The 18,770-nt window shown below is 54.0% G+C and overlaps 1 protein-coding gene across 4 annotated transcripts in view; it reads right to left on the reverse strand.

The window, feature by feature from the left end:
* DLG3 (discs large MAGUK scaffold protein 3) overlaps window positions 1–14,876 on the reverse strand; it is a 63,628-nt gene extending 48,752 nt beyond the window's left edge. The window contains exons 1-10 of one of the 4 annotated variants that reach the window (XM_058658209.1): window positions 14,505–14,876; window positions 11,375–11,428; window positions 11,058–11,108; window positions 10,530–10,654; window positions 10,151–10,320; window positions 9,720–9,856; window positions 9,259–9,403; window positions 8,457–8,616; window positions 6,775–6,931; window positions 6,237–6,339 (exon numbers count right to left, since the gene is read on the reverse strand). In XM_058658209.1, the coding sequence (XP_058514192.1) occupies window positions 6,237–6,339; window positions 6,775–6,931; window positions 8,457–8,616; window positions 9,259–9,403; window positions 9,720–9,856; window positions 10,151–10,320; window positions 10,530–10,654; window positions 11,058–11,108; window positions 11,375–11,428; window positions 14,505–14,861 (1,459 nt within the window). In that variant the 5' untranslated portion in view covers window positions 14,862–14,876. Of the gene's footprint in view, window positions 1–4,474; window positions 4,643–5,263; window positions 5,451–6,236; window positions 6,340–6,774; window positions 6,932–7,773; window positions 7,988–8,456; window positions 8,617–9,258; window positions 9,404–9,719; window positions 9,857–10,150; window positions 10,321–10,529; window positions 10,655–11,057; window positions 11,109–11,374; window positions 11,429–14,504 lie in introns of those variants that run through there. The other 3 variants (XM_058658205.1, XM_004595227.2, XM_058658207.1) reach the window with 3 other exon arrangements.
* Window positions 14,877–18,770: the final 3,894 nt, after the last annotated feature.

The following is an 18,770-nucleotide window of genomic DNA, read 5'->3' on the forward strand; positions in this document are numbered from 1 at the left end:
AACAGGAACAGAGTATTGGATCCGTGCTACAACAGAGATGAGCATTGACAATGCTATGCTAAGTAAATGAAGCCAGTCACGAAAGACCACAAACAATGCCAATCCATTTTTTTTTCAAGAATTACTTATTTTTATTGGAAAGGCAGACCCACAGTGAGAAGGAGAGACACAGAAAAAGATCCTCTGTCCACTGCTCTACTCTCCAAGTGGCTGAAACAGCTAGAGCTGAGCCGATCTAAAGCCAAGAGCCAGGAGCCTCTTCTGGGTCTCCCACATAGGCGCAGGGTCTCAAGGCCCTGGGCCATTATCCACTTCCCTCCCAGGTCACGAGCAAGGAGCTGGATGAGAAGTAGAGCAGCCAGCACACGAACTGGTGCTCACATGGGACCGCAGCATATGCATGACGAGGACCCCAGCCAGTAGACTACCACGCTGGGCCAGACACCAATCCATTTACACGAAATGTCCTAAATGGGTAAATCTGTATTGACACAAAGTGGATTAGTGGTTGCCTAGGGCTAAGCAGGATGAGGAAATTGGGAGGTGATGGCTGAAGGGTACGGCCATGGCAAAAATACCAAAATCGATTGTGGTGATGGTTGCACAACTCTGTGACTATTATAAAAGCATTCAAATAAGTGAATTAGAAGGTCATAAAAGAATGAATGACAAATACAACATGAAATGAGAAATGCCTACCTACTGCATTAATATTCATAAGTCTGCACATGTTTGCTATTAAGTCAAACAAACCAACTCCTACTTTGGCTCCTTGGGATTCTCCCCCGCCTCCAATATCATTACCTGGCAGTCTTTCTACCTCTTCTCTCCTGCAGGAGAGGAGGGTCACCCTCAGGCTGACAGCAGCCCCTCTTCCTCCAGATTACTTCTGTTTTGGGAGCAGGGGTTGCAAGTCATCAAGACAAAAAGGTTACAGTTTAGGAGTTGGTTTTACTCCATTTTTTAGCTTCGGACACCTGAAGCATCCTAGACTGGTCATTTTCTGCTGTGTCCAGATACATACATGGGAAGGGAAAGGACCCAGAGACATGGCTGTGACCTAAGGGCAAAAGCACTAGAGCCAAACTGCTCAGGAAAACTGACTCCAAGTGCTCACTCTGCTTTTGGCTGTATGACCCTGAGCAAATCCCCCAACCTCTGGGATTCTCATGTTCCCCACCTGTACTGTGGGGGTAACCATACTGGTCTCACAGGGATCTCCCGAAGCCTCATGATTACAAAAGTTATCTGGTACACGGAGACACTCACTAAACCATCTACCAGGCTCCTGATGAGGTGCTAGGGATGCAAAAATGAATGCAATAGCACTTTAAAACTTGTTCACAGTGGGACTGATGCACTGGTGTAGCAGGCTAATCCTCTGGTTTCACGGACTGGGACCATGGCATCCCAAATGCGTGCCAGTTCATGTGCCAGCTGTTCCACTACCCATCTGGCTTCCTGCTAACAGGAAAAGCAGAGCAAGATGGCCCAAGTGCTTGGGACCCTGCACCCACATGGGAGACCCAGAAGTCTCCTGGCTTCTGACCAGCTCAGCTCTGGTCATTGTAGCCATGTGGGGAATGAACCAACAGATAGAAGATCTCTCCTTCTTCTCTGTAACACTGATTTTCAAGATAAATAATTCTTCTAAAAAATGGCTCATAGTGCCCAACTGTTAATAGGAATTCATGTTATTTCTCCCCCACTTCCAACCCTCATCAGAACTCTGCTGCTTTGCCTTAGTATATTTTCACTCCTATGATCTCCAGAGATCCTGACAATACGGTAGCGATTATCTTTACAGGCTGCATTCTCAAACAGGGACAAATGGCTAAGTTACCCAGATGTTGCAGGGCAAACATCACCTGTATGTTCTCAAGTCACAGTCAGCACTGATCCCTAACTCTTCCAGGCCTTTCCCAAAGGTATTTCCACGGTGAAAGTATGTTTGTTCAGCACTTGAAAGTTATGGGAAAAAAAAAATCTCATCTGGATTTACATTCCAGTTGAAAAGTCTGGTCACAAAGGATCAGTTCCCAGTTTAACTACCTTAGTGACCAATTTCTGGCTCATTTCCTGATTTTGAGATCAGGTTCTATTCTAAAAACAAAAGGGCTTTCCAGAAAAACACCCCGTCAGTTTATAACCAGAGACTGACACAAAGTAAGGCACGGGAGAGATGGAGGAGATCTTCAAATGTTATAATACAAAGCCATCCCCTTTTCTTAATGGAACAATTCCACGAGTCACAGAAAGATACTTTTCATTTTAATAGACCGGAAGAGCACTTTTGATGAGAGGCAGTTGTTGAAATTTTCAATTTGAATTTTAAGCAGGATTATACATGCCCAAGAACTTCCTGCTATTTTTAGCTAATAGGTAGGATTTCTGTGTCCACACAATTTGGAGCAATCAGGAATGAAACTATTAAGCAGCGTCTCTCACTGTGGTACCTTATCATTTAGTATTTTTTATTGTTACTAGAAAGGCAGACTTATTGAGAGAAGGCAAGACACAAAGACAGATCTTCCATCCACTGGTTCACTCCTCAAATAGCCACAATAGCCAGAGCTGAGGAGGTCTGAAGCCAGGAGCCAGGAGCTTCTATCAAGACTCCCACATGGGAGCAGGGGTCCATCTTCTACTGCTTTCTCAGGCCACAAGAGCAAACTAGATCAGAAATGGAGCAGCTAGGAAACAAACCGGTGCCCATATGGGATGTGGCACTTGGAGGTGAAGGATTAGCCAGTTGAGCCACAACACTGACCCTGGTAGTTTTATTTCTATTGGATTATATTCCAAAGCTTCATCATAAAAACATTCATAGAGCACTTATGCTATGCATGGTACAAAGATCAAATAGAAAGACAAGGTTCCTTGACTTCATTGTGGGCTTAACCACATGAAGTAAACCAGGTCTATGAAGGACTCTCGAGGTTGGCATATTCCTGAGTTGCTATCCAGTACTTAAGATTCCAGAGAGATATATTAAGAAGTGACTGTCCTAAATCTATCACCCTTGTAACGCCTTAACCTCTTCTATATGCAGCCACAGGAGAGGCTCTGAAAATGTCCTAAAATGGACCAGGGAGGTGGAGACACTACTCCCTATCACTGAACTGCAAAACTAAATGAGGAGTTGCATGGTATGTGAGTTCACGCTCAAGGAAGCTTTCAAACAAAGAGGAAAAATGTCCTTACCCTGATTATTCCAATTGGTGAAGGCTACATTTTACCGTCTCTTTTTAAAGACAGAGAAGCCACTGAGAAGAGCATGCTAACTTTCCCTCCACCTCTACCTTTCTTTTCCACAATCTTTCCTTGGTTTCTTTCCTGCTGGTCACCCACTCTCAACCAAGTTGCAGGTCTCCCTGGTGTCCACAACCACAGTTAGTTTCAACTGGTAGACCTCAGGATGCAATGTACTGCTGACCCTTGGCCAAGTTTCCCTTCATGACCTTAGGTGTGTCATGTCCTGGCTCTGGTGTAGCTCTTCCAGTTTATACAATGAGAGATTGGACTATGTGATCTCTTCCAGCTCCCACATTCTATGTGGAAAAAACGTCAATAATGAACACTTTGCTTGGCCAATAACATGCCATCTTCACCCATTTTACCAACAGACATATTTGGATCATTCCTTTTGCAAATACCCACTGTGATGCAATCCTCCAAAGAACTGTATTTAATACATTTATAAAACGATCAACATGGAGTCTGTAGTTTTAAAAACCAGCACTTTATCAAAGGAAATGCAGAGCCCAACAAGGAATGCTTGATAGTCTCTCTGGACCAGTCTCCAAGGGTTCATTTTCCAATAGAAAAAAATAAAAGCTTTTGCCTGTTGAGGCCCTGTTGAGCTTACAAAACCAAAGAAAGAAATAAGACTGGAGTGGTGGAACCTTAACAATAGTGGCTCAACTAAGCCTTAAGAGAAGAAATGCCTGCTGTAGAAAGACCTAACAGGAGACAGTACGAGTCTCCATTCCAAACTCTCAGAAACAGAGAGCAATAAACAGCCCAGGAAACCTTTCAACCTGGGTAAGTCAGAGCTTGTTGAACAGACCAGTTGCGTTCCCCCAACCAAAGTCACAGAAACACGTAGTCACCAGTTTGCAACATACCACCACCAGACAAATTCGCAGTATTGTTTCCATGTGGCCCACATCAGAGAGCAAAACCGAAAGAAGCAGCAATTTCTCCCCCCACTACGCACGCACACATACACAAATATGCAAGAGAAACCATTTCCTTTGCACAACCTATGTTGTTTAGGCTGAAGGCACGAAACGGATAAATATTAGCTACTAATAAAAATCAGCCGCTTCCGCTCTACAGAGAAGTAAAAGGCACGCATGTAAATCATAAAAAAAAGAGAGAGAAACGCTAAGGTTCCGTCCCTGTCAGGCAACTGAACCCCAAACACAGGGAATGCTCCAAGTCAGCATTTACGTCCCTCTTCCCCATTTACCTCAGCCCCACAAGCCCTGCTGCTAGCGACTTCCCTCCACTTCTGCAGTGCTTGCAAAGCCCCTCGTGCAGGAAGGTGGCAGTCCCCTGGCTTCTGGGCTCTGGATCCGGCACGGGAGGGGGTGGAGGTGGAAAGGACAAAGGTAGGCGCTCGCGTCCCTGGCTGCCTGGCCACTGCGCTCCCAGCCTCTCCCCTTCTGCTCACGGAACTAGAACACCTGCCCGCCCAGGAGGGTTCCTCCACCGTGGGAAGCGGCCCCGTCTGGCCTTGGTGGACCCAGGACCGGCACTGCAGTCCTAGGCGACAAAGGGAAGGCTTCCAGAGGGGCAGGGGCCAAAGAAGCCGGGAAAGGCTGGCCAACAAAAGCCAGGGGGGTCTGCGGGCACCCTGTGCCCAGAGGTTAGGCGGACCGGGTGTGGGGGGAAGGGAAGGCTCAGCCAATGTCTCCAAGGAAAAGGACCAGGGAGGTGCTGCGGGCGCAGTGGGCAGCGGGAAGGAGCCTGCGGGCAGAGTTTGCGGTCCTGTGGTGAGAAAGGGGCACAGCTGGCGGGTGGGCAGGGCTGATGGCAAAAGAGAAGGCCAGCCAAGAACCCCGACGAGGAGGGGTGGGCCCGAGAGGAGCCCTCGGAAGGGACTCAGGATGAGGGCTGAGACCCACGAGGAAGGAGGCATTCGAGGGAGAACACAGAGTTGGGGGGTAAGCAGTGTTGGAAAAGGAGCTGAGAGCAGAACCGTAGAGAGGCTAAGGGGGACTATGAGGGGACTTCACCCCAGTCCGCCCCACCTCACCTGGCGCCAGATGGGAGTCCAGGTCTAAGGCTGCGAAAGCGCCCGCTCCGGCCGGTCCCTCCGTCCCGCGCGGGAGACCACGGACACAAAGCGGGGCGCGCGGGAGGAGAGGAGGTGGGCGGCGGGGGAGGGGAGGGAGGAGGAGGAGGAGGAGGAGACGCCTGAGGCGCGCGAGGGGGGGAAGGAGGGGCGCCCGGCGCCCAGGGCCCGGGTCAGGGGGCGGGGCGTGCGGCTGGAGGCCCTCCGCGGCCGGCCAATGGTCAGCACGCCGGCAGGCAGGCTAGGGCGCGCCTTCCGCAGCTCACCTCGGCACCTGGGCCTTGGCTGGTTGCAGCCAATCAAAAGCCTTCATTTCCATGGCCAGCTCCGCCCATTCTCCCTCCGCCCCAGGACTGCTCCTGAAGACTACAAAGAAGCCACCCCCCCCCGAGAGGGGAGGGGTCGCCTCGCGGTCCCCTGCCTTAAGGGCTTTGTAACACCTTTCTGACGCGTTCCTTGGGCTTTCGCAGTCATCTGCATGAGGGGAGGGGCCTGAAAGGGGGGGGGGAACGTCTTAGAGGCTTGAGCTGAGATCCCCGCAAAGGTCCGACCTCCTCTCCCAGTGACCGAAAGCCGCCCTGCTTTTCCAGGGAACACGGTTCCTCTCTCGGTCTCTGAGCCCCTCCGTGTCTCCTCCTCCCCTTTTCCAGTTGCCCAGTTCGCTTTGCTTCTTCCCAAGGGCTGCTGCCTACTACCGGCGCTGTGTTGCATTGCAACACCGATGCACAGGCTCAGAGCACAGCCTGGATTGATGTTTCCAAGACGCCCAAAAGCAACCCCTTCCCCGCGCCTGGGTCCAGAATGAAAGGGAGACAAGAGGTTACTGGCCAAGGGCAGGATGGAGCTGCTCAAGCGGCTCTGTTATCTATGATGGCCAAAGGACAGCAGTTAGTGAGCCGCCCACACCCTCTCTCTCCACCTTCCCTTCTCCTACCTTCAGGTCTGTACTGGGCCACAATGGTGACTGATTGGCCAGCTCGTTTCAGAGCAGCTGCGGCCTGCTCATGAGTTGCATTCCTCAAGTTCACTCCATTCACCTGTCCAAAGAGAGGAGCTGTTGAGTTACCCCCAAAGCACAAAAGGAAACCAGCTTTCTGTGCTAGCATTTAGCAGAGAGAGAGAGATCCATAGCCCATCCCTGCGCCTGTTGCAATGCTTTCTCCAATATTCCATCTGTTCCCAGAGTACAAGGCCTAAATGATATGACCTCTCCAGTGTAGTAACTATCCTTGTGGAGGTCAAAGGCCGATCGGGATTAACATCCAACAGACACCCCCCCCCCTTGAGAGTAAACCGGCCCTTACTCCCTCACCCTCACTGAGGCCATCTAATAAACACAAAAGCAGGCTTCTCCACTCCTCAGCCCCTCTCTCACATCTCCACAAGCATTTCCCCACAGGAAGCAAGGTCTCGCCTCCGTCTTTCTAGACTGGCACCGCTCCCATCCTCCCACCTTGCATTTGTCTGCTCACCGATAAGATCCGGTCTCCCCTGCGCAGCTCCCCACTCAGGTCGGCTGGGCCTCCTGCCAGTATGAAGGAGACAAAGATGCCTTCTCCATCCTCTCCTCCCACGATGTTGAAGCCCAGGCCTGTGGAGCCCTTGTGCAGGATGATCTTGCGGGGCTCTCTGGTGGGAAACAAGTGGAGGGGTCAGGAGGAGCGCAACAGCAAGTGTTTGTTGTCTCTGTGCGAGCCAAGGTAGAACAAGGCATACCAGCTACAGGGAGGCAGGGCTGACATCCCTGGACGTGATACCCTGTTCCTCCCTCCATCTCCCAAAACCGGCTTGGCTGCTATTTTCTGGCAAGTGCCAAGTTTCAGTTCCTCTTCCCTCCCTTCTTCCCGAGGGCTTGGAGTCAACTTTCCAATGGACACCTCTGCCCTGAACTCTACTGGCCAAATATCACGGGTCCTATTGCACCCCCACGTCCTCCTACCCTACCAGCCAGTGTGATGGACCCTGGGCCACAAAGCAAAGGAAGCAATTAGCGTTGGCGGAGCCGCCTTGAGGGCCGAATGGTGCTCACCATCCCCAAGATGTGCACCCTCCATACCCCCACTGCCACCCCCATCGACTCTGACCCATTCCGCCTTCACCAGCAGCATATTTAGTCGGCAGCTGCCACCATGCATCCCTGCTAGCTGATGTGGGAGGCAGAGAGACACCCTAGCTCCCCTAAAAGGAGTTTAGGGGCTGGACTGCAAAGAGGAGACAAGAACTTAAAGAAGCCCTCTCCGAGTGGCAGACGCCAAACAACTGCCACCGGTATCCATCCAAATCCCCTCCCCTCCCCTCCCCTCCCTTCCCCTCCCCTCCCCTCCTCTCCCAGCCCCCTAACACATGCTCTAGCATCATTCCTCCAGGAACCGCAGCCTCAAGCCACACGCTTCCTATATCGCGCGCAGTCTCAGATGCCGGGCTTCCTCCCAGAGTCCCTGATCTTCTTGCTCACGGCCCTTCACTCATACCTGACATCCCCTCCAGGCCGTAGCGAGCGGAGCGGCCAGGCCCATCTCTGCGAAGCCCTCCTCCAGGCCGAAGCGGAAGCCGAGCCCAAGCCCAGGGTCAAGCCGGAGCCTGAGAACTTTCGGGTTCTCTCCATGGCTCCTCTGACTCTACCCAGTCCTCCTACCCTTCCGGCTCCACGGCAGCTTGCCCAGCAGCCTACCAGGCCCCACCCCGCAAACCTGTCCCCCTGGAACCCCAGCCGGCCCGACCAGTTTCAAGGTAGGCGAAGGCAGAGGCAGGTGGGAGGTAAGGTGGGGGCGGGCCGTACCCCCACCTCCCCACTTCCGCCTGTCCTGGGTGGCAGCACTAGTTTCTTCACTAATTCGCAGAGGGGAGGGGGTTGTTACGACTGCAGAGCAGGAAGGCTAGCAGCCCACACCATCCTGAGCCCCTTAAACGCTCCACCCCACGCTTTAGCGGCACTTCCCCACCGGGACTGCTCACTTAGCACTCCCTCTAATGGCCGAACTGGTTCCTGCAGCCACCTCTGCACCTCTCTAGCGGAGGCCAGAGAGAGGGAGGGCCAGCCCTAGGCTCTTCATGGCCATGCCACAAAGAGGCCCGTAGCCAACCACAAATGGCTTTCTTCCCCACCCACCCCCACCCCCTGACCTGCGTAAGAGAAACAGGGCGAGGGTCTTACCTGGTGAAATCCTCCTCCGCCAGCATGTGCCTGGGGATAGGCGAGTAGCGGGTGGGGGGAACCTGGGGGGGAGCAGGGTAGCTGACCTTGCTCTCCACAGCCCCGAGATAACCCAAGCTGGAATTATGGCTTATATGGTTGTCAGCCAAGGCAGTAAAAGCTAGAAACAAGGGGGGGGGGAGAGAAAAACAATCAGACACCGATCCAGTTGGGTACCCTTTCCTGAGCCCTTCCAAGGACTTGGCACCACCACCCCTCATCACCCCCTAACACCTCAGGCGCACAAGAGACCCCGGGATGCCACTGTTTCCTCAGGCCACTCCTCCCCACTCCATCCACCCCCCCCCCAGGGTTCCTCCTCCGCAACCCCTTTCTAAAATCTGGGCTCACTCCTGTTACGCTTCGAAAGGCAGTCTACAAAGAAAGGCATGACTACAGGTGTGACTAATGATAATCCCTCACATCTCTATAGCCTAATACAGTTTTCCAAGGGTTTTCTCTGCCATGATCTCATTTGATCATTGTACCAGTCCTGTGAGGAAGGCAGCACGTGTGTCTATGTCCTTAGCTCTTTCTTGCCAAAGAAGAACCCCAAGGCAGGGGAAGGGGACTTGTCCAAGGTACCTAACTCTGGGCTCCTCTGACCAACTCTCCTTTGCCCTTGCTCTCTCTGACTGAGGGGTTTGAGCTGAGCTCCCCTTCCAGAAACCCCAGGGGTTTTTTGGGGGGGGGAGGTGCTGCGGGGAAGGGCAGAGCTTCAGGGCAGGAGTGAGGGGGTGCAGGGCGGCCAATGGGTACGTACTGCTGGCGTAGTCGGGGGGAGCGTACATGTCGTTGAGGTGGATGCTGCCTGGCTTGGCCACCTTCAGGTAGACCATATCAGATGTGTTCTTCAGTGAGGCCACAGCTTCCTCATGCCTCACGTCCTGCAGATTGGTGTTGTTCACCTAGAAGAGGAGAAGGCCTCAGAGCAGGGCCTTGGGAGAAGGGAAGCCTGTCCAGGGGTTAACCTGGAGGGAGGCCTTTGCCAAGAGCTCCAACAGAGCTCCAAGGGTACTGCTACAAAGAACAGAGAAGCAGTAGGTAGGAGTATGGCATGCGTGAAGGGCCCCTAGCCAAGACCAGGGCCTTGGTACCTGGGGCACCACAACTCCTGAATCTCCCATGATACCTCAGCCCTGAGGGAGGTTTCCATAGAGTGAGAGGGTGCTGGAACTCCTCCTCCCCCCCTAGCATTTGGCCATCCCTGTGGATCTGTCTCACCGCCAGCAGCCGGTCCCCGATCTGTAGGCGTCCATCCTTCTGAGCTGCTCCGCCCTCGATGATCTTGGTGATATAGATGCTGTTGTCTCCTGGGATGTGCTGGTTGCCAATGCCCCCAGCAATGCTGAAACCCAGGCCTGCTTAGAAAGCCAGCAGAGAAGTGGGAGAGAGCCACAAAGAAAGGTTAGAGCACTCAATTCAAGGTCACATCTCACCTGCTGGTTCTGCAGTTCCTCTCAGGGATCCCCAAACACTGCTGCCATCCTGAAGTCAGTCAGGGGGCAAATCCCGGGTCAAGAAAGAGGGGCATGAGCTGGAACTGCAGGTGTCAGGCTAGGAATTGGGCCATTTCCCTCAAGTTCCCTACAGGGCCAACCGGGATCTGGGGCCAGGGGCTCTGGCTAGAGCAGCAAGAAGCTGGAGGGCCGCACCTTTGGGTCCTTTGAGTAGGTTGACCTCCATGATGGTCTCAGGCGGGGGCTGTCGCCTCCGCACCACCAACCGCACCACAGGGCCTGCCTCCTTCAGCGCCTCCACGGCCCGGCTGTGGACCACCTCCGACACGTCCACCTCATTCACCCGCAGCACACAGTCGTTCACCCTGCAGAGAAAACCCAAGAGGCGTGACACTGTGCCAACCACCCCTCCACCCCTCCCCCTCTCCCACCCCTTTATTTCCTCCCCTGCCCCCCTCCTCTCCACTCTCCCCATTTGGAGATCTAAGGCAAGGATCATCCTGTCAAGCCAGTCCTCTTCCCCTCATCTCCTTCCTGCCCTGCCACCCACAGCTCTGCTTCCAGGCCATCTCACCCCAGCCTCCCGTCCATGGCAGCTGCTCCCCCAGGGATGATCTTGGTAATAAAGATGCCAGGGTCATCGGGGACATGCGGGTTGTCGATGCCACCTGCAATACTGAAGCCCAGGCCAGAATTGCCCTGCAGAAGGGAGTGGAGGGCACAGTCTGTTCAAACTGAGGGCACAAAGGAGGGTTTGGGGCATCCCAAGTCCCCTTACACTCCAAAGCAGGGTCTTTGAGCCAGAGAAGGAGCCATGGCAGGCTACAGCCTGTCAAGGCAGACTGGGGCCATTCTGGCCAGGAGACCTCAGGAAACCCGTCTCCCCCCACCCCCAATTCCCCAGGCCTCAGCGAGCAAGGTCAATTAATATTTGTTAGCGCTTGATTGATTGACGCAGTGATGCAGCCTCGGAGGGCTGCTGTTTCCCCATCCTTTCAAACAGGTCCCCCACAAGCCTTAAAAGCAAAGTTCAAGGCCCGCCCCCATCCTCTGGCTCCAAGCTTCTCTTCAGCCCTTACCCCCTGTGTACCGGCACACTCACCCTCTCAAGTACTATCTCCTCGTATTTGAACATGCCATCGCTGCCGTTGACCTAGGGAAGACACGGGCAGCTCCCTCAGTGTCTCTTGCCCTCCCAGCCATGGGCCCCTTGGTCAACCCACCACCTCCCCCTCCCAATTCCCACAGAGTGGGAGAGCCCAAACACACCCCAGGGCACATCTTGGCCACAGATGGAGACAGGCTGACCCCGAAGAGGCCACTTCCCTCCCGTTGCTTCCAATCATATCAAGCCAAACCCAGCTGCTCATTTTGCCCAGATCAATGGTTCAGGACTGAGCCAACCAGTGATGCACTCACCGAGAGGCTGGGCTCCAGGGCCTCGGGGTTCACTAGGAGGGGTGCAGGGCTGCCCTATGGGGGATGGCAGAGATGGAGGATGGCGGGCAAACCACACCACACCCAGCATCCATAGGGGGCACCCAGCTGCCAGGATGGAGAATCCCTCCCCTTGTGACCCATAGCACTCCCTGACCTTGGGGTCCATAGACTCTCACATCCATGTCAGAGCAAGTAAACCAGCAGACACCATCTTGTCCAAGCCCTTCTCGTGTGATAGATAGTGACATTGAGACCCAAAGAGCTCATAATATGTGCCTAAGGGCACCCTAAGAGTGAGGAGCCAAGTGGGGAATAGTCCATGGAATTCCAGGTGCTCTTTTGTGCTTATAATAAGCTGTCTGGGCCACTAACGTTTTGATCACTCATTCTCTTGCCCCAGCAGAGATCATGGAAAAAAGGAAAGTTGCCCCCTTTCAGAGCATCTTGTGAGCCCTCATTCTACACCTCCTTCTGTGGCTCTGAGAACCCAGTTGCTCAAATAGGCAGAAGGAGGCATTTTCTACCAAGGGACTTTTGGTACGGAGCACTTCAGGCTTCCCAGTGCAAAGGGCCAAGATGGGATCTGGGCAGGAGGCAGAGGCAAGGCTAGGACTAGAGTAGGACAGACAAAAATTCTCCATGAGGGAGAAGCTGATGGCCCACACACTGATGAGCAGCACGGCAGCAGAGTCCAGGGCCTTCGCCAAGATTGCAACAGCCACAGGGAGACAGGCAGGGGAAGGGGTTGGAAACACAGTCGGGGTGACTGATCCACAGAGCTCGCCTCCGTACAGAACACACATGTAGCCACTTGATGGAGAAAATGTGATTCTGGATCGACAAGTATCACCTGCTTCCTGACTCCCACTCACATCCCCCAAAACAGCTCCTCTTTTCTCTGCCCCCAAGTATCTCATATCTCAGCACCCCTATCTCTCTCTCCTCTCTCTCTCTCGCTCGCTCGCTCGCTATGTTGGTCCTTCCCTGACCACCACCCCTCCACACCGCCATCATCCTCTTCCTTAGCAGGGAACTAGAACTCAGGCGGGGAGGGGGCTCCTCCTCATGCCTTGGCTCTGCTTTACCCTCCTATCTCCACCCCACGCAGTTTTGGCTTCAAGCAGCAGAGAGGAGAGGGCTGACTAGTCAATGCCTCCACCATTTCTGGGTCTAGCCCTGGGGGCTTGATGCCCTAAAGCCTTAGGAACTAGTGGGCAGATTCCAGCTATAGCTTCACCCAGGCCCTGCTCCTGGGAGGAAGAACCCATCTGTGGTTCTTCAGGGACACAAAACCAACACAGCTACCTGGAGTAGCTTGCAACAGATCCCCCCCCCCGGCCAAGCAAAAGAACACCCCTATAGCTCCTGAATGCATCTGCTGCTCCATGTGTGATAAGCGATGCCTCACACCCAGCCCGGGTGCTACCCAGAGGTGCCCAGTTCCAGCGATTCATCCTCATGCCTCCACCCCACTTCCACTCAAAGAGCTTGCTCCCACGGCCAGGAGCCATCTAGGGATCAGCCCTGGCAAAGAAACCTTGGCCAACTGGCCCAGCCCTCAAATTGGCACTTGCCTCTCGGCTGGGCAGGACAAGTATGAGAAGGTGCTGGCAAGGAGCGAGCCCCAGGACAGGGGTGAAAAGGGGGACATGCTGGAAGAGGGCAAGGGGCCAGAGCCAAGGGATGCAGGAAGCTGTGAGTGTGGCTAACAGAAGGCAAGGAGCCAGGGCTCCTCTCTCCAGCAAGTCCCCACCTTAGCTTTGGAGCAAGAGCACATCCGATCCCCAGAGGACAGAGGCAACCAGAATGGTCACCAGCTTGGGCCACTCAGCACCTGCTCTCCACAGCAAAGTCTCCTCCTCCTCCTCTCCCCCACCCTGGGGGCTGCAGAGCTGCCTTAGCAGACCGGCCCTCCGCCATGCGTGCCAGGGACCTAGCTCTGCCGGCCCAGCCTCCATTTTGCTGCTTCTCCCCACAGATGCTCCTTCCATTTTCTAAGCTGCCAGTTTAAGCTGGGAGTGGAAGCTGGAGTTGTGTCCGGCACCCAGGGGCTCTCAATCTGTGCCAAGTCAGGACTGGGGCTGAGCTCTCCCACATCTGGGGGGTGGCCAAAGGGGACATGCCCCACTGGGAACAGTCCCTGCACCCGAGCAGCTGCCTCTTGCCTGGTTCCAGGCACCATGCCTGTTCCTGAAGCGAGGGAGCTTGCTTCAGTGCCCCCCCGTACCCCTTCACCCACCCCCCCAGCACATACACTTCAGAGCTGCTTGGACAAAAGCGTCCGTCCTTCTCAGCAGCCTCTCAGCCTAGCTTGGGACGTGTCTCTTGCCTCCTTCCTTCCTCTCTTGCCTGTCAAGCACTTCTCACCAGGGACACCACACATACACACACACACACACACACACAGAGGCACATACATGTACACTCTGGCAGCTGCATGCTCAGACACATAGACATGTAGCCACACACACACACACAGGCAAACACAGCTCCCCTGCAGCCCCGTCTACATAAGATACCTCCAGGTTCAGGGAGACAGCTCCACACGTCCATGCGCACATTCACACACAAAGGGACTGGGACGGAGAGGGACTCATGGCATCGAGCGATGAAGCTCAACAACCCAGGCACATGGGCACCTCTACATGGGTTCACAGGAGCTCCACACACCCCGACATGCACACACACACACACACGTCCCCCCCACATGCACAGCACCATGCCCCCTCCTCCCCTCCTGTGGAGACACACACCATATACAGCCCCTGCAGAAACCTCCCGCCCCCTGCCAGACACAGAGACACTGCCAAACCCCCGCACTAAGACAAACCCAATTCTCCATGCAGGAAAATGGGCCCCTCCGCCATACCTTTACCCCTTGACACACACAGCTCCTCCCAATCCCTTCTAAATAGAGACCCCCTTTCCCCAAACAAATATACACAGGAAGCCACACATTTCCCACCACCTCTCTGTGCCCAGCTGCAATGCTCAGGGTTCACAGGGATTGGAGCCCCCACCAACCCCGGCTGCACCCCCAGGTCTCCAGCCCACCCCCAGCCCCTCCTGGGTTGCCCCCACCAGCCCCCTCCCCTCCGTTGGTCCATACCTGCTCATACCAGTCCCGATTGGTACAGGTGCACTCAGGCCACCAGCCGGGGCCACTGCCGTTGAGTTTGGGGGTGCTCTTGCCCGGGACTGGTTTAGGGGGCACTGGCCCCACATCCCGACCGGTGGGGATGAGCTTGGCCTTGGTGCGAGGGGTGGGGGTGGCCCCCGCCTGCGAGGGCAGGGTCTGGGAGCTGTAGCCTCCATAACCGGTGCTGGCCCCATTGCCCCCAGCCGGCCCGTAGGGGTCTGGCACCTGCCAGTCCCCATAGCCCGGAGGCTCGAGGCGCCGCAGGGCGGCCAGGCGGGTCACCTCATAGCACTCGGGGCACTTACAGCAGTGCTGGTGCTTGTGCATAGCACTGCCCCCCGCAGCTCGGACCCCCCAGCCCACGCCGGTTTCCACGCCGCCGCCGCCACCACTGGGCTCTCGGGCACACTCACACTGCTCGGACCACGAAGGGGGGGGCACCCGTTGGGGCGCCCTGGCAGAGCGGGGCCTGGGGCCGGGCGGGCGTCCCGGGGCTTCTGCCCCCACGCTGCCCCGCACCCAAGGCTCCCCCTCCAGCACTGGCGGCTCCGTGTCGCCCGTCGTGGCTCCTGGGCCGAGGCCCAGCGGCAAAGAAGCAGCAGGAGCCCTGACAGAGGCTGGGTGCTGCGAGGACCGCTTCTGCTCTGGTCCCCAGGATGGATCTGAGTGGAGTCTAGAGCATCTCTCCCTGGCTCCCTTCTCAGTTGACTGCAGCCAATCAGCGTGCAGAGTCAGGCAGCGGCAGCAGCAGCGGCAGGAATGCTAAACAGCGGCTCCTTAAAGGAACAGAGGCTGTAGCGCCCCCAGGCTCAACCCCAGCTCCCCGAATCTTTGGAGTATTGCCGACCCTAGGGTGGAGTCAGGGGACTCGGGCCGAGGGACAGCTCTGGCACAGGGTATGGGGCCTCGTTCCCCTCAGATTTAAACCGTCCTCGGCCCGCTCCACCCCACCCCCACTCCAAGTGGGAGTTGCTGCGAGATGCTCAATGGGTCCCCGGGTTTGCGTTGAGCTGGGGCCACCAGAAGTGAAGAGCAAAGCAGAACAGACCTAGGGGACTGTGGAGCCGACCTGGGGAGGGGGAGTGTTCTGTCCTGCAGGGAATCAAGAAAGAGGGGAGCCCAGGGGGCTGGATCCCTGGTCATTGCTTCCTCTTCAGGACTATTGTTCTCTCAACCTAGGCCCAAAACGGAATGTGACCTCACACTAGACCGTCTCCCAATTCCAGGGAGGAACTCCACACAGAGACCCCAAAGTAATAGAAAACTCTTAAATCCTTTCCCTGCTCCACAAACCCCTTTCTCCTCTGCCTCCATCCTCATGGTTATGATGGTGGAAAGAGCTCAGGGATGCTAAGCAGAGTCCAGGACAAAAAGAAAGGCAAAACAACACTGAAGCGAAAGAACCATTGCATGGGTCTGAAGAATTAGGGAGTGCCTGTGCACAGACATCCCCCATCCTGGCTCAGCCTGTTGAGGGGAGGGGGCAGAGGAATAATGACATATTAAGAAGACTATATTATTCTTTAGTCTTTAGCTACCAACGACTGAATCTTCACAAAGCCCAAGCGCTTTGCAAGCAGAACCTTTCCCAAAGTGACAATAATATAATCTTGATTTTACCAGTGAGAAGCTGAGGTCCAGAGATGTGCATATATAGTTAGGTAACACAGCTTGAAGCCACAGAATTGGGATGTAAATCCTCGCTACCTGAGTCCAGAATTCATGCTTTAAGCCACTCCAGCACAACTCATCTATTGTAAATCCTCCTGCAGACCTTAGAGTTTAGCTCAAAGCAACCAACATCCAGAAGAAACCCCTGGCTACAGACTGACAGCTCTGACCATTGTGGCCACTTAGGGAGTGAACCAGAAGATGGTAGATCCATCTCTCTCCTCTCTAACTCTGCCTTTCAAGTAAGAATAAATCTTTTTTTAATATTTGGTGTTTTTTTATTTATTTTTATTGCAAAGTCAGATATACAGAGAGGAGGAGAGACAGAGAGGAAGATCTTCCTTCCGATGATTCACTCCCCAAGTGGTTGCAATGGCCAAAGCTGTGCTGATCCGAAGCCAGGAGCTTCCTCGCAGCACCCAGCCTCTGCCTAGGCATCTGCTTCTTCTTTGCCTCTGGGCCTCAGCCCAGGAGCCATGATGGGCCCCGCTCCACCCCACCTGCACTCCAAGTGGGATCCTGGCATGTGCAAGGCAAGGACTTTAGCCGCTAGGCTACCACGCCGGGCCCAGAATAAATCTTTAAAATTTTGAAATTCATACATATAAGCAGTCTTCAAAAAGTTTATGAAATTATATATCATGAAAAACTTAGATGGCTTTCAAATTTTTTGCATCTATCACTTAATTCCATTTCTCATGGACATTTTGAATTATCCATGTACTCATGGCAATAAATGCTACCAATAAAAAAAAAAAAAGGTAGAGTCCAATAAAATGAGTTGGGACGACACTAATCTGTGATATTTTTTCCTTTAAGTTTAAATACATATATGATTATTGAAGGGAGTGGAATGAAAGCATTCCCATACCACAGTCCCCTCCCCAAGTGTCTGATGGCTGGGGCTGGACCAAAGGCAAAGACAGTACCTAGAAACTTCATCCAGGTCTCCCCAAGTGTCTGATGGCTGGGGCTGGACCAAAGGCAAAGACAGTAACTAGAAACTTCATCCAGGTCTCCCCAAGTGTCTGATGGCTGGGGCTGGACCAAAGGCAAAGACAGTACCTAGAAACTTCATCCAGGTCTCCCCAAGTGTCTGATGGCTGGGGCTGGACCAAAGGCAAAGACAGTAACTAGAAACTTCATCCAGGTCTCCCCAAGTGTCTGATGGCTGGGGCTGGACCAAAGGCAAAGACAGTACCTAGAAACTTCATCCAGGTCTCCCCAAGTGTCTGATGGCTGGGGCTGGACCAAAGGCAAAGACAGTAACTAGAAACTTCATCCAGGTCTCCCCAAGTGTCTGATGGCTGGGGCTGGACCAAAGGCAAAGACAGTAACTAGAAACTTCATCCAGGTCTCCCACATAGATGAAAAGGACCCAATTACTCCTCCATTAGCACTGCCTCCCAGGATTTGCATTGTCAGGCACCTAGATTCAGCAGCCAGAGCTGGATACAACACACAGGCGTGGGCATCTTAAACTGCTGGCTGAATGCCTGGCTCCATTCAAGTGGTTTTTTTTTTTTTTTAAGATTTATTTATTTTTATTACAAAGTCAGATATACAGAGAGGAGGAGAGACAGAGAGGAAGATCTTCCATCCGATGATTCACTCCCCAAGTGAGCGCAACGGCCGGTACTGCACCGATCCGAAGCCAGGAACCTGGAACCTCTTCTGGGTCTCCCACGCGGGTGCAGGGTCCCAAGGCTTTGGGCCGTCCTCCACTGCTTTCCCAGCCCACAAGCAGGAAGCTGGATGGGAAGTAGAGCAGCCGGGATTAGAACTGGTGCCCACATGGGATCCTGGTGTGTTCAAGGCAAGGACTTTTAGCGGCTAGGCCACGCGACTGGGCCCCATTCAAGTGTTTTTGATTGTTTGAAAGGTAGGTTTCTAGAGAGAAGGAGACAGAAAGATCTTCCATCTGCTGGCTCACTCCCCAAATGGCCACAATGGCCAGAGCAGGACCTATCTAAAGCTAGGAGCCAGGAGCCTCTTCCGTATATCCCACGTAGATGCAGGGGTCCAAGGCTTTGGGTCATCCTTCATTGGTTTCCCAGGCCACAAACAGGAAGCTGAATGGGAAGTGAAGCAGTTGGGCAATGAACTGGTACCAATATGGAATGCCACTGCTTGTAGGTTGAGGATTAGACAATTGATCTATTGTGCCATCTCCTCCATTCAAGTCTTTTTTTTTTTTTTTGTAAGATTTATCCATCTTTACTGGAAAGGCAGATACACAGAGAGGAGAGACAGAGAGCAAGGTCCTCTGTCTGATGATTCACTCCTCAAGCAGCTGCAATGGCCAGGGCTGAGCCAATCAGAAACCAGGAGTCAGGAGCTTTCTCCATGTCTCCCATGCTGGTGCAGGGTCCCAAAGCCTTGGGTTGTCCTCGACTGCTTTCCCAGGCCACAGGCAGGGAGCTGGATGGGAAGCAGGGCAGCCGGGACCAAAACCAGAGCCCACATGGGATCCCGGCGGGTTCAAGGCAAGGACCTCAAGCACTACACTATCGTGCCAGGCCCCATTCAAGTCTTTATCCTTACATTTTAATATGAAAAATGTTC

The sequence above is a fragment of the Ochotona princeps genome, chromosome X (assembly GCF_030435755.1).
Source record: "Ochotona princeps isolate mOchPri1 chromosome X, mOchPri1.hap1, whole genome shotgun sequence".
In the NCBI taxonomy this organism is placed as follows: Eukaryota; Metazoa; Chordata; class Mammalia; order Lagomorpha; family Ochotonidae; genus Ochotona; species Ochotona princeps.